The 13,531-nt window shown below is 44.8% G+C and overlaps 1 protein-coding gene across 12 annotated transcripts in view; it reads right to left on the reverse strand.

Moving 5' to 3' along the window:
* Cdk5rap2 (CDK5 regulatory subunit associated protein 2) overlaps window positions 1-13,531 on the reverse strand; it is a 190,066-nt gene that overhangs the window by 15,354 nt on the left and 161,181 nt on the right. For 8 of the 12 annotated variants that reach the window (XM_060381219.1, XM_060381224.1, XM_060381222.1 and 5 more), the window contains 8 exons: window positions 13,285-13,404; window positions 9,858-9,974; window positions 7,518-7,707; window positions 6,503-6,627; window positions 5,193-5,441; window positions 3,341-3,418; window positions 2,698-2,763; window positions 2,268-2,530 (listed from right to left, as the gene is read on the reverse strand). In XM_060381219.1, the coding sequence (XP_060237202.1) occupies window positions 2,268-2,530; window positions 2,698-2,763; window positions 3,341-3,418; window positions 5,193-5,441; window positions 6,503-6,627; window positions 7,518-7,707; window positions 9,858-9,974; window positions 13,285-13,404 (1,208 nt within the window). The remainder of the gene's footprint in view (window positions 1-2,267; window positions 2,531-2,697; window positions 2,764-3,340; window positions 3,419-5,192; window positions 5,442-6,502; window positions 6,628-7,517; window positions 7,708-9,857; window positions 9,975-13,284; window positions 13,405-13,531) is intronic. The other 4 variants (XM_060381226.1, XM_060381221.1, XM_060381220.1 and 1 more) reach the window with 1 other exon arrangement.

The raw sequence follows: 13,531 nt of genomic DNA on the forward strand, positions 1-13,531 counted from the left end.
ATAAAATGCAAATCTGATTCTTAAATATAGTAATACAAAACAAGCAAAGCTACCCACAAAACCAAAGCAAATAGCACAGGAAACTGAAGTGTCTTCAGCAAAATCCCAAGAGCAACTGAGGAAATTATTCAGTGCATAAAGTACTTGCTGAGCAAGCATATTGATCTAGAGTCACGTGAAAGCTGGGGAGATGTGGTGGCCACCTGAGGAAGGCAAGTCAGGGGATCCCTGAGCCAAGCTGGCTAGCTACACCAGTGATCAGTGAGCTCTGGGATCAGCTGAGAAACTCCACCTTGATAAATAACGCAGAGAGTAATGAGACTGGATATCAACTCAGGCCTCTACACATACATGCACCTGCACATATGTGACCCCACACAAGTGTATATGTATACATACATATACAAGAAAAGAAAAAAACTTAATCAGTGCAGTCCAGAGGCTATGTACCATCTGGAACTTGTGGATGTCAGCTGGTGCCTTGGAAGAAGTGCAAAACTGGTATCTGTCAAGCACATGATAAGTTGTGTCTGCCAGGCACATGAGTCTGTGACAAGAGGCAACTTGAGATGAGAGGAATGCACAAAGATGAAGCAGAGAGAAGAGGGATAGAGAAGATGGGGAATGCCAAGTCAGAAGAGTCAGGAGAACCAGGCTGAAGACAGATATTGTGGGAAACAGGGTCTGCAGCCTGTGGCCCTGCCTATTCAGAGTGAAACATGTCAGAGCCGGAGGCAGACTGAAGTTAGTCCAGCTACCCGAAGAGCTGCTGCCCAGAGAAAAGTGGAGTCAGATGGCCAGCAGTGTAACAATAGAGAGCACGTTGCAGGACTGAGAACTCAGCTTTTTAGCATCTCTATAATGGAGTGATAGTACTTCCTTCACAGGGTTTCAGAGGGGTAAAATACACAAAAACTCCTTTGCAGGAAGAGGACCTTGAGTTGGACGTAGACTATCTCTCAGGAACACATTCATCTGAGTGGCTGTAGAAATTATAGAACAGCACAGTCAGATGAGAGTTCAGTGAGGTAGGGTCAAGTCTGGTTGGGTTTGGTACCTCTGTTTAGAAGGTCAGGCTTCTAACTGGCCCACAGCCACCCCAGTCCAAGCAGACAGGTCTACCCGGGTGATGTGTAAGTGGAAGAGTAAAATGACTAGATATGAGAGGGCAGTGGGACAAAGAGTGGCTGAGAGCAGTGCAGCACATCACTTAGCAGTGGCCATGGTAACCCAGGGTGAAATCTCAAAAAGCTGTCAGCTGATCAGCAACAAACTGCCACATCACTTTCAGGCTTTCCTGAGCAACCCTTCCCAGTTCTTCCCTATTTATTTATTTATTTAAAAATTTTTTTATTATTAGTTACACTTTATTAACTCTGTATCCCAGCTGTATCCCACTACCTCATTCCCTCCCAATCCCACACTCCTTCCCTCATCTCTTCTCTGCCCCTTTCCAAGTCCACTGATTGGGGAGGACCTCCTCCCTTTTTATCTGACCCTGTTTTATCAGCTATCTTCAGGACTGGCTGCAAAGTCCTTCTCTGTGGCCTAGCAGGACTGCTCCTCCCTTGGTGGGTAGGGAGGTCAAAAGCCTGCCATGGAGTTCCTGTCAGAAATAGTCCCTGTTCCCCTTATTATGAGAAACCAATTGGTTACTGAGCTACCCCGGGCTACATCCGAGCAGAGGTTCTAGGTTATATCCATACATGATCCTTGGTGGAGTGTCTGTCTCAGAAAAGACCCCTGTGCCCAGATATATTTGGTCCTTGTGGAGCTCCTATTCTCTCCACGTCATACTAACTCCCCCTTCTTTCATATGATTCCCTGCACTCTGCCAAAGGTTTGGTTATGAGTCTTAGTATCTGCTTTGATACACTGCTAGGTAGAGTCTTTCAGAGGCCCTCTGCAGTAGGCTCCTGTCCTTTTACTTGTTTTCTCCTATATCCAATGTACATCCCATTTGTCTTTCTAAGTGAGGATTGATCATCTAACCCCGGGTCCTCTTTCTTGTTTATCTTCTTTAGGTGTATAGATTTCATTATGTTTATCATATCTTATAGGTCTATATAAGTGAGTATATACCATGTGTGTCTTTCTCCTTCTGGGATACCTCACTCAGAATGATCTTTTCAAGATCTAGTTCTTCCCTTTTAAAGCCTTACTGAAGTCTAGGACACTGCACATCTTCTAGAGAATTTGACCAGCCCCTCTGCTTTACTTAGGCAGCAGGAAACAATCTCCCTCCCCCAGCCTGGCACTCAGGTTACCTTTGGCCCCAGCTTTTGACGTATGGGGCTCAGAGCCTCTTGAGTTTGAATGTCCATCTTGGCAAGCAGTTTCTGGCCCCGGCTGATCTGCTTATGAAGGGCATCATAGTCCTCAATCAGGCCCAGTATATGGTGGCCACTCTTGCTGGCCCACACCTGGTGGCCAGGAACCAGGCAGGGCATGCAAGTGGGGCTCAGGGTAGAACTGCTGTCACAGGAGAGGGAGTCAGCATCAGTTCCAGAAAGCAGAAGAGTCTCAGAAGCTACAAAAAGAGTGGTGAAATGTTAGATCTTCTTGGGGTGGCATGTGTGTTCAGTTATGTTGGAGGAGCACAGCAGAAAGGGCCTTGGCTCTGCGCCTCCAGCTATGTGTTACCCCATGCTGGGCAAAGATTCAAGTCAATTTAACCAATGTTTATTGAACACTTACTCGACCCTAGACTGCCAAGATGAACCATGCTGTCACCTGCATGCCAATAGCTCAGGTCCAATGAGGCTGCAGAAAGTACAGTAAGACAGTGAAAGCCAGAACTCAAGGGAAAGTAACTATCTGAGCAAGGAGAGAGAAGTCAAGAAGGCTTCCTGGAAGAGGTGACATGAGATGGACTGGACAGGAAGGCAGCATTATGCAGAAAGAAAATCATGTTTGCTTTTTAACTTGGTTGATTCTGACTGGGGTGGCTGGGAAAACATTTTACAGAGAAATCTGCATCCTTGAATCTTCAGGGAGCAGGCCTAGATTGGTGAAAATTAGGAAGTATGAGAATTTTAAAGCACAGTACAGAGATGATGACATATCTGTGTAGTCACCCCACTGCAAAGGGATGAGAAGAGATCCCAGAGTCTTTGAAATCCATACTAAGGTGGTTTCAGTTTAAAGCTTTAAGCTTAACTCCTTTGAAGTTGTGCTTACTTAACACCTGGGATAGATCCAATGGCTTAGCAATTATCTTCTAGAGATACAAATCTAAGTCCCAAACCACCGTCAAGCCACGGATGCCAGCAACATCCTTTACTTCTATTTTAAAAGCCCTATTATCTACCCAGCATTATTGCAGTTACCCAGTTTGTACCTGATTTAGGAGCCATTGCATGAGTGGACTCAAACAGATCAAATGAATTATCACTGCCCTCTGGACATTTGTTGCCATCTACCAAAAACAAAACAAGAGAGGAAAATTTGAGCTTTACCACCATCAGCACTACAGGTAGGATGGAATGAGAATGCGGAAGAATATCTCCCATCTATACATCCATTTCAGGAACACAGCGTTCACTCCCACCTTCTGCACACCAGCCCTGCAACCAGTACCATGTGTATTCCAGTCACTCCTTGGTACCCTGTGCAGATACCAGGTAACAGAGTGACCAGGCCCAGAGTCATCTCTAGAAGAACCCTCCTGTCAAAACAGTAAACAGTTAACTTCATTTCAGGGTGTTCAGGGAAAAGGGAGGGAAGCACAGAGATGGGCACTCATGTGAGGGGGCCAGACCAATGCGACATCACAGGAGCTAACTCCTGAGTTATCTGTTAAGACAAGTTATCAGTGCCCTGTGGGAAGAAGCAAAGCGAAAGAAAAGCGAAGCAAAGCACTTGGCAGGTGCAAAGACACAGACATGAGTCATCATTCAGGGAGAAGAAACACAGTTCCTGTAGCCTAGGGACAGGGAAGGACACTGTAGGATTCAGGGCTAAGTGACCGACTCAAGGTGGGACATGTCAGGCTGAGGTCTGTGTTTTAGGCTGGAGGATTTTAGTGTGGAAGCTGCTATAGCAACCTGAACATGAGAGCAAAGTGACCTGCAACAGGACTTGGAAATAATACATCTGAAACACTTTACTGGGGGTGTATGTGATACCAGGTAATACAGGAAGCACTCTCACACCTGAGAAGCCACTGAACTCTGAAGAGCACGGAGGGGCAGAACAATGCTGTAATTTGTTTGGTAAAGGAGACCAACAGACAGGGATAACCCAGCATGCCAGTGGCAGAGCAATGAGTGAGTTCAGGTGTTGGGATCTCTCATGAAAGTTTCTTCCACTCCTGCCCCACTAGGGGCATGGAGTGATGGTACTCTAGCAAAGATGCTTTGATAAGACACTTTTCTAGCTTCTGAGACTCCCCTAGTGGGTTTTTTCACCATAACATTGCTAATAACAAAAGCCATGCTACCATTCTTTTTTTCTCTCTTTTTGTTTCTTTCTTTCTTTAAATAAAACTCTAAATTAACAGGGGAATGGTCAGGTGACAGGTAGACAATAATCCAATCAGTAGAAAGCTCATGTGTGGGCAGGGGACCCTTATAACTGCTTGTTGGTTTGTTACAGTTCTTCCTGGGTGTGTGTCAAGGCTACCTTGTCTTCTGTTCCTTTCCAGACACTCCAAGCCCTATACAAACCTGTAATTAAATGCAAACCAGACCCACCACGTAACAGAAGATTTCCCAGGTCTTACAAGATACTGACAGCCAGAGTAAGGAGTATGGGATCTCATTTAAAGGCAACAAAAGAGCTGGGTATGGTGGTATACACCTTGAATCCCAAAAATGGGAGGCAGAAGCAGGAAGATCTCTGAGTTACAGGCTAGCCTGGTCTACAGAGTGAGTTTCAAGACCTCCAGAGCTATACAAAGAAACCCTCTATCAAAAACCAAAAAACAAACACAAAAACCAAGGTAAGAAAATGAAAAGACTTTTGGCCTTGGTGAGCTATGGGTAGGACTAAACAGATGGGTAGAGCAAGAATGAAGACAGCATGGGCTGCTGGAAGCTCAAACTCCACTTCCAGAGAACCCAGTGTCCAGTCAATCAGAGAGTATGCTACCATGTTGAGATGAGAGAAGCCAGAAAAGCATTAGTCAGAAGCTCACATGTCACACAGATCCATTCTCACTTCCACAAAGTGAGAAGAGGCAAGTTCCCTACCATGTTTGTCCAGCTGAAGTGACCACTCAGTGACAGACAGGGCCTGAAGAGCCAGAGTGAGGGCCCCTTCCTGGGCCTTTGTTGACCCCTGTGACAGTTGCTCTTCCAGCTTGCTCCTCAGGGTGCTGTTAGTCTGAATGCTCTTTTCTAACTGCTTGCGCAGAGCCTGCATCTCGGTCAGGAGGCCATGCAGGTTGCTGAAAGGATCCAGCCCCATCCAGCCTTCTCCAGATGCCTCACCTCGGGCTTCTGCAGACACATATAAAGGGAAGCCTTGATATCCCTGAGGATCAATGGTCAGTCATCAAAGGTACTCAAGGGCATTTCAACCCACTATCCACCACCCACCATCTAGCCCCCTCCTAAGAACTAGGTACAATTTAAAATAACAACTCGACTTTAAAAACAAAAATATTGGCTGACTTAATTGCTGCTATTCCACAGGCTAAGTAAGAGCTGGAAATTAATTTCACTTCTGGCCATAAAAGCCTAGCAAATTGCACACCAAACCCTGAAATTATGTCTAGTAGTAATAAAATCTATTTGGACCAGAATTATAGAATGAAAGGCGACGATTTTAAGGGCTACAGTGTATTAAAAAGGCAGCACAATAGCAAGAACAAGAGAAGCAACTTGAGAAGAAGCAAAAGCGGTGAGATGACCCTTTCTAGATAAACTTTCAATAGGAAGAAACCATCTGGAAAATTAGTTTTAGAAAACCCCCCACTGTGCCTCAAAATTGATTCTCAAACATTGCACCTCATCGTTGAAGCACTCTGATATGCATTCTCTGGAAGCTGAGAGCACTAAGGCTAACAAGCACTTCAGCAGTGGCCAGCATGTGGTGACACTGGAAATATCTGCTGGACGGATGACGGGAAAACTATGACAGAAGTTACTTCCTGGATGCCTACTACATGTAAGGAATGAAACTAGGATGTTTTACTAAATGCCTTCATCTAATTTTCAGAGCCCCACGCAGTGGGTGCTGACAGACCTGCTTAGAGGCAGTTATTGGTAAAGTCAGAGCAACCTGAGATGAAGGGAGCGAGGCTCCAGACTTCAGCTTGGCCAAGAGCCAAGAATGGTGATGTATGCCTGTAAGGCTAAAGCAGGAGGCTTTTGAGTATAAAGCTAGTCTGTGCTTTATAGCAAGACTCTACCTCAAAAACAAAGAGTAGGCCAAAGAGTTGCTTCTAAACACACCTCGTCTACCTATGGGCCAGTGTGGGTTTAATGGAGTACAGAAAAAAGTAAGAGCCGTGTCTTTCCATGCCCATTGCCCAATGGCTAGGGTGAGCTCATAATACCTCGCTGTAGCTTCCCATGTTCCTCATCCAGCTTCTCATACACCTTCAGCTCTACTTGGAGAGAATGAAGCAGCTTGTCCTTCTGTGAGAGCAGCTGCTGCCTTGATTTCATTTCTTCCTGCACCCTGAAACAGTTCCAGCATGGGAGGAGTTAATTCTCTCAAAAGGAGGTTTATCCAGTTCCCACAGGGCTGCCCAGAACATCTTAGCCAGAGTATGGACAAAATATGCTGAGACATGCACAGTTAAGAGGTCCATCACAGCCCCCCAGCTCCCTACATCTCACACTTAATAGACCTTCTTTCAAGTAAGCTTCATGGCCATTTTTAAGGAAGTCATCTTCCAATTCCTGTGAGATACCTAAGGAATGGAATCAGAAAGGCTGTCTCTTTTCAGAGATACACAGCTGGAGAAGAGACAGGACCTCCAGCTAAAGATGTCGGATAGTGCATGTGGGCAGGGAAGTTGAGGGTGGTCGGTCAGACAGCAGAGGCAGTCCTGTGTGTTGACAAATGGAACAAGGCAGGGTCTAAGAGGAGGAGTGGACAGATTCAGATTCATGTCTTCCCAGTTCACTGAGAGTCTCCCAGTGACCTATGCCATTTGGAGCAAAACTGGAATCTTCATGTGGCTGGGGGCCCAAAAAATTTAGCATTCACCCTTCTGTGGCCTCAGCTCCTACTATAGTCAGGTATAGCACCCTCTTTGATCACCATAGCAACTCTGTCTTAGGGCCTATGTGCCTTCTGCCAAACATGACCATCTCCAGATAGTTTTAGCTCTCTATGCTCACTGTGTACTCAAAAGGAGTATTTTCAGAAAATCCTTGACTACCCTAGGAGAAAACAACATCCAGCCCCATCATTCTCCTCCTCTTTTAGAGGACCATGCCCCACATTTCATGCCCAGCTGACAGTGCTTGTTTCTGCACACTAGGGCTGGAGCCAGTGTGTCTACTGCCATGATCACTTCCGCAGGCATCGTAGGGCAGCAGAGACAGCTGAGTCAAGCCCACCTGCTCAGCTCCTGGTGGGTGCTGCAGACCTCCTGAGTCAGCTGTTGGTTGAGTCTCTCCTTTTCATTGATGTCTCTCTGTAACCTTTCATTTTCTTCCCTTACACTGGCGTACTCTAGCTGAAGGTGCTCAAGACCTGCAACCTTCCTGGACAGGGATTCCTGTAATTTTTCATTCTCTTTCTGTTTATCTGCAAATACCAAAATGAGAAGGGATACCATTTGTTTTTTCCAACATTATTACACTGGTACAACACTTCAGCTCAAGCACTCCAAGAATACAGAAAAGAATGAGATTTAATCTGGCATTTATGGCTCTGGCATTCCAATTATCTCATGCATTTTAGGCCGATAAATCTGTCAACATCAAGGCTACAGATTAAACATCACTGAAATGAAAGGGGCCTGTTTAACTTTCTGTTACATAATGGGCCTTGAAAAACTCATTACTTTGCCTTAGAGAGCATACACAATGGGTAGCGCAACAGGCAGGGACCCAGATATGTGAGTATGGACAGAAGCAAGCTTCTTGCAGAGAAGACCCTAGAGGAGGCCATGAACTCTCCAGAGGAATAAAATACTCCTGGAAGCTCAGGAAACAATTAGGCCACAAGCAGTGACTAAAAGGTGGAGAGACTGATTTCTTCTGAGACTTCTCCACTTGCTGACAATGATCTTAAGTGAAGCTCTTCACTCCTCGGTACCTCAGCTTTCTCCCCTGGGATGGGGTGAGGCCTTGGAGGCACCAAGCGAGAGCAGAAGTGGTAGTGGTGGCACGCCCCAGCACTAATGGAATAGTGCTATCGTAAGCCCTCACATGTCTCAATGCCCCGCATCTTCGCAGCATACTGATAAGGCAGGTACTGTGAATTTCCCCATCTTCCAGATGAGAAACAAATGACTGGTCAAGGCTTCCACGTACCCATATAGACAGGAAGGGCACAGCCTGGATGTGAATCTACTCGCTCTGTAGACCAGGCTCAGACTCAGGGATCAGCTGGCCTCTGCCTCTGTAAGTGCTGGGATTAAAGGCGTACACTACCACGCCTGGTGTAAATCTACCCTTAACCATGATTCACCTATTTCCACTCTGTAGACCAGGCTGGCCTCAGACTCAGAGATCAGCTGGCCTCTGCCTCTGTAAGTGCTGGGATTAAAGGCATGCACTACCACGCCTGGTGTAAATCTACTCTTAACCATGATTCACCTATTTCCACTCTGTAGACCAGGCTCAGACTCAGGGATCAGCTGGCCTCTGCCTCTGTAAGTGCTGGGATTAAAGGCGTACACTACCACGCCTGGTGTAAATCTACTCTTAACCATGATTCACCTATTTCCAAGGGGCTCCTGTTGGTCCACATAACATCAGCACAGCCATATCATTCCTGATTGGTCATCCACACTACCTTCACCTCTAACCTGGGCCTTGTCTGCTCTCCAACTCTGATCCTGAGGCACCTTGGATAATCCTTCCTTTCCTGTCCAGACTTGACCCTTGAAAAATGGTGTCTGTGAGCTGAGGGTCTACCACTCTCTGGCCTGCCTGTATCACAGCAGGCCCCAGTCCTGCTATAGGTATGTCCAGCTCACCCATCAGACAACAATCTTCTGATATACAATACAAAGGCTCATTTATTTCTTTATCAGTCTTTTCAGATCCCCTGTAGGACAGGATAGAAAAAGATTGCTGAATGAATGAATGAATTGCGTAAGCCCAAATTTTGACTCATAAGGCAAAATCAGTATCCATATCCCCCAGGACTGTGGAATAAACTGGCCCAAATTCCAACTGTAGCACCTGATTATGACCACAGCAGGGCAGTTGCTTAGGCTGTGAATTCTTAGTTGAGATACAGGGCTACTAATTCCTCACTCTAGAATCATTCTAAGTATGAACAATAAATTAAGTGAAAGCTCTCTGGTAGCTAACCTCCAAGAGAAGGACTTAAGAGAAGGATCTTTATAAGGAATGCTGGATAAACTTCACTAGTAGGAGAAAAATCTCCAGAGTTGGCAGTATTAAATTTCCAGCGCTTCTCTCTTCCTAAGAGATGATGAGATGAGAAAATACAGTAATATGTACTGAGGCCTCAGTAGAAACACTGTGCTGGAGGCTTATACTCTAGTTGTCAAAATAGCTACGTGAGGCATTAACTCCTCTGTGTCCATTTTCTAAGCTATAAAACAGGAACACTGCCTTCCCCTTCCCCCATAGGACTGGATGTGCACTTAAAGGTAGAAAGCTATCAGAGCTACCACGTTAGAATCTAGATGTCAGCACTGGTAATCCTTTGAATCAGGGCTTTGGGGTTCAGGCTGCAGGTGGCCACTGATTGTTTACCTTTGGACCCTTTCTCAAGCATCATACTGAGGGCCTCGTTCTGCTTCCTCAGGAAATGTATCTCTGATGTCAGAGAGCTGTGCAGTTCTGAGCCATAAGCAGAAACATTTGTGGAACCTGTAAAAAGCACATATGAACTGTGATTTATAGACAGCCTCCAGGTAGGATGGATGAACCTTCCTAAGAAACACATTTAAACAATGAAGAAATACAGCATGCAATGAAAACCAGCCCCATGAACCACGAAACATACAGCCAGAACCTAAAGGGCAAGGACAGTGAGCTTAAGGAGGAGGCAAGAGGAGAACTCCATATCTCAACTGCTCCAAATAGAAACAAAGCTCAGAGCTGAACCACAGCAGGGTAAGAGATGACAGTGGCAACCATCGTGGCCTTGGACCTTGTCAGCAGCTCTGTCCCTATCTTAGGAGATAGTACTGCACCTTCTCACCCAGGCGTGCACCTGGAAGCTGTCCTAAACTCCCCTTTGTATTCTAAGCAGATAATCAGAACTGCTGATCCTTTCCCAGAATGCCTCACACTGAGACAACTTCTCTTTTATCATCTAGGCTTAGCACCTGTCTGGCTTCCTTTCCCTGCTGTTTTACCAATAAGGTTATCATCTCAGGCATCATCTTTCATGGTTATTTTAGGCTGAAAAATATCTGGTGCTCTGCCACTGCAAAAGATGATCAATTGAAACAAAAGATCTAGCTTCTCACTCTCAAATTCAAGACCTTCCATGGTTCTGCTCCAGTGCCACAGCACACTACATTCTCTCTCCACTCAGACCCGTGCCCAGAAAATGCAGGTAACCCGATGACTTGGTGCTCTCCATACCTTTTTCCATGCCAAAAAATACTCTTCATTTCCTAGGTTAAGGTACCTTTTCTGAGTGTACATTGCAGAGATTAGGATCTAGAATTATATAGACGGGAGGCTTCATCCTTATCTATACAAGCTGTTATCCATCTACTGAAATTTTACTGCTTTATTTCAATCAACCTAAACGATGCCTCTTGCTGGACACCCCTTGGCCTCTCAATCTCAGCACTCCCCTCTGCCCAGCTTTCTCGTCTGCACCATTATGGCATTCTATTCATAGCTGGTACTATAGGTGCCTCCAAGCAAGTCTTCTTCATGTGGCCTGCAGATGCTTCCTCCTGGTTTCTATACTGATTCAGTTCCCTTACACAGCAAAATGCCAGATCTCTGTGGTCCCAGCCAGCAGGTGAGAACATGATAAAGGGTCTCCAGCAACCTGTGAGACCTAAGTGAAGTCTGCTGAGAACCTCAAGAAAATTCTCCACTGTAGAAGAGAGAAGCCCGGGCTCTCCCGTCCCATGCTTTGGACACTGTCTGGGGAGGATGGGATGCTACTCAGCAGTCACATTGGACATCAGCACAACCCTGCCTCAGAGCTATCTGCCTCTGGGGTTTTTGCAAACAATGGAAGTATAAGCAAACACCCCATGTTTTCACTGTTCTCTTGTCACATTTCTTTTCAGCTACCTGTAGCTGAAAAGCACCCTGGAATGCAAACAGGTACCTGTGGTGTCCACATCCCTTGTAAAGAAGGTACAGTTCGCTCTCCTAGAAATATTTTCCCACTCTACAAAACTTTTTTTTCTTTTGCAAGTGAGTCATGCAAAAATGAAGTCTGATTAATTTTTATTCACAAATGTCTCTTTTCACCATCTTCTCCTACTCATCCCATTGAATTCTGGGATCATTTCAGAGTTTCTGGTCTATCTCTTGCTTCCTAATAATTGCAAGGCATCAGGCAAGTTGAATAACTGTTCCTAAGTCTTGTTTAGCATATTAAAAATGCCTATGCTGTTGTTCTGTGGTTATCATCCATTAGTATCTAGATGAATGGTGAATGAGGCCACAAGAAAAAAACCAAGGACTAATCAGAGTAAGCAGAAGAAATCCCAACATCTACACTGATCAATGCCGGGGTAGTTACTTGAAAATAAATAAGCAATAGGCCATAAAACAGGCCAGAATCATTAAACCTAATGTAGCGAGGATCACCTGGATGCCATGAATCCAGACCTTTCTTTGAATACCACTTTCCTTTGCAGTAACTCCAGACAACTGGCAGTAAGCTAGAGCTGCTCTAAGGTATGAGATAACAGGTTTTGAAAACCTCCCCCCTCCACACTGTAAGAAGTCCTGCCTTTTTCAGACTTACCCCCAAGATGAACATTTCACATCAGGGGGAGGCAGGACTGCTTTTATTTTTTGTCTTTTCAGAGACTGTGACAACATGGTGAGAACAGCACGTCTTTCTATGTGAGTAAATACTTTATGAACACCTTTCTGTAAACTTCCCTGTCAGAGAGAATTATTCTCCAGAGCAATCTCAGGCTCCATTGTTGCCGGTGACCATTTGAACCCCCAAATAATTCTATAATTGGATTTTCTGGGGAAAATGTAAAACAGAATGAATATAACTCAGGCATTACCAAGAGTGAACATGAAGGGCCTAGGCCTGTATTTCTTTCCCATATTTGACACAACTAATAACTCAGATTAATCAAATTCCCTAGGAGTGAAGGAGCACGATGAAGAATGCATGGGACAAGTGGAAGAGTGGAAGCTTCTTTCAAACTGTAGCACTCACAGAACTCCAGAAACTGCCTTATGTGTGGACAAGAGAGCAATGAGAAATGAAGCAGGGTCCAAGTCTTGAGTTTTATCAATGAATATTGCCCTTCTAGAACTCAGTGATCTTATTTCTAAAATGGCATCAAGGTTCTCACTCACTGTGGAACATTGAAAGTTAAATTAGCCATGCTATTGGATAGCAAAACAAAACCAACAGTGACAAAAGCAACTGTTTATCTAATAAATGCTGAGCAGGGCTCTGTTTATGACACTGCTTCATTTAATACCCTGCTTCATGAAAGAAGCCTAGAGTGAATTGCCCAAAGCCACAAAACCAATCAACAGAAGAGCTACATCCAAATCCAGCTCAACCCAACCAACTTCACACAATGAAGCTACAGAAGAAGACAAGAAAAGTGAGGAGGAAAGAAGGGAGGACGGGCTTAACAGGTACATAGTGGAACAATTAATTTTTAAATTTTGTGGAGTGTCTAACAGGTATTTTGTTTTTTAAGGAAGACAATTCCCTTCAGAGTAAACGGTTGTGTGGGAATTCTGCTGGCCACCTCTGGCATGAAGGGTATGGAAGACTGCTAAATGTTGATGATTTATGGTCCATTATTGATGAGAAGTTAAATATGGTTCTATTCTATTTTAGAATCCCTATCTATACCCTAGCTACAGTGAAGACCCAGTGACCACTCAGAATCCACTTCTCCAACCCACCTGGTCCACAGAGAGCATCTTTAGGCAAACACACACAACACAGCCATCCACCCAATTCCAACCCTTACTCTGGAAAGGCCCTTCTCACCTTGGTCAGCCTCAGATCCATGTCGTTCCAGCTGTTTCCGGAGCTTCTCATTTGTTTTAATAGATTCTTCCAAATGTTTTCTCAAAGTTCGAATTTCCTGTATGTGTTCCATTAGTAAGTCTGTAGAAAGAACATTTTAAATTTAAAGTCTGAAGCCCCTAACAAATTGAATAATGTATAGATTATGCAGAGATCTTGAAATTTCAACAGTATTGGATGTATTGAGATAGTCAGCAGCTGGTAATTC

This window comes from Meriones unguiculatus, chromosome 3 (assembly GCF_030254825.1).
Source record: "Meriones unguiculatus strain TT.TT164.6M chromosome 3, Bangor_MerUng_6.1, whole genome shotgun sequence".
Classification (NCBI taxonomy): domain Eukaryota; kingdom Metazoa; phylum Chordata; class Mammalia; order Rodentia; family Muridae; genus Meriones; species Meriones unguiculatus.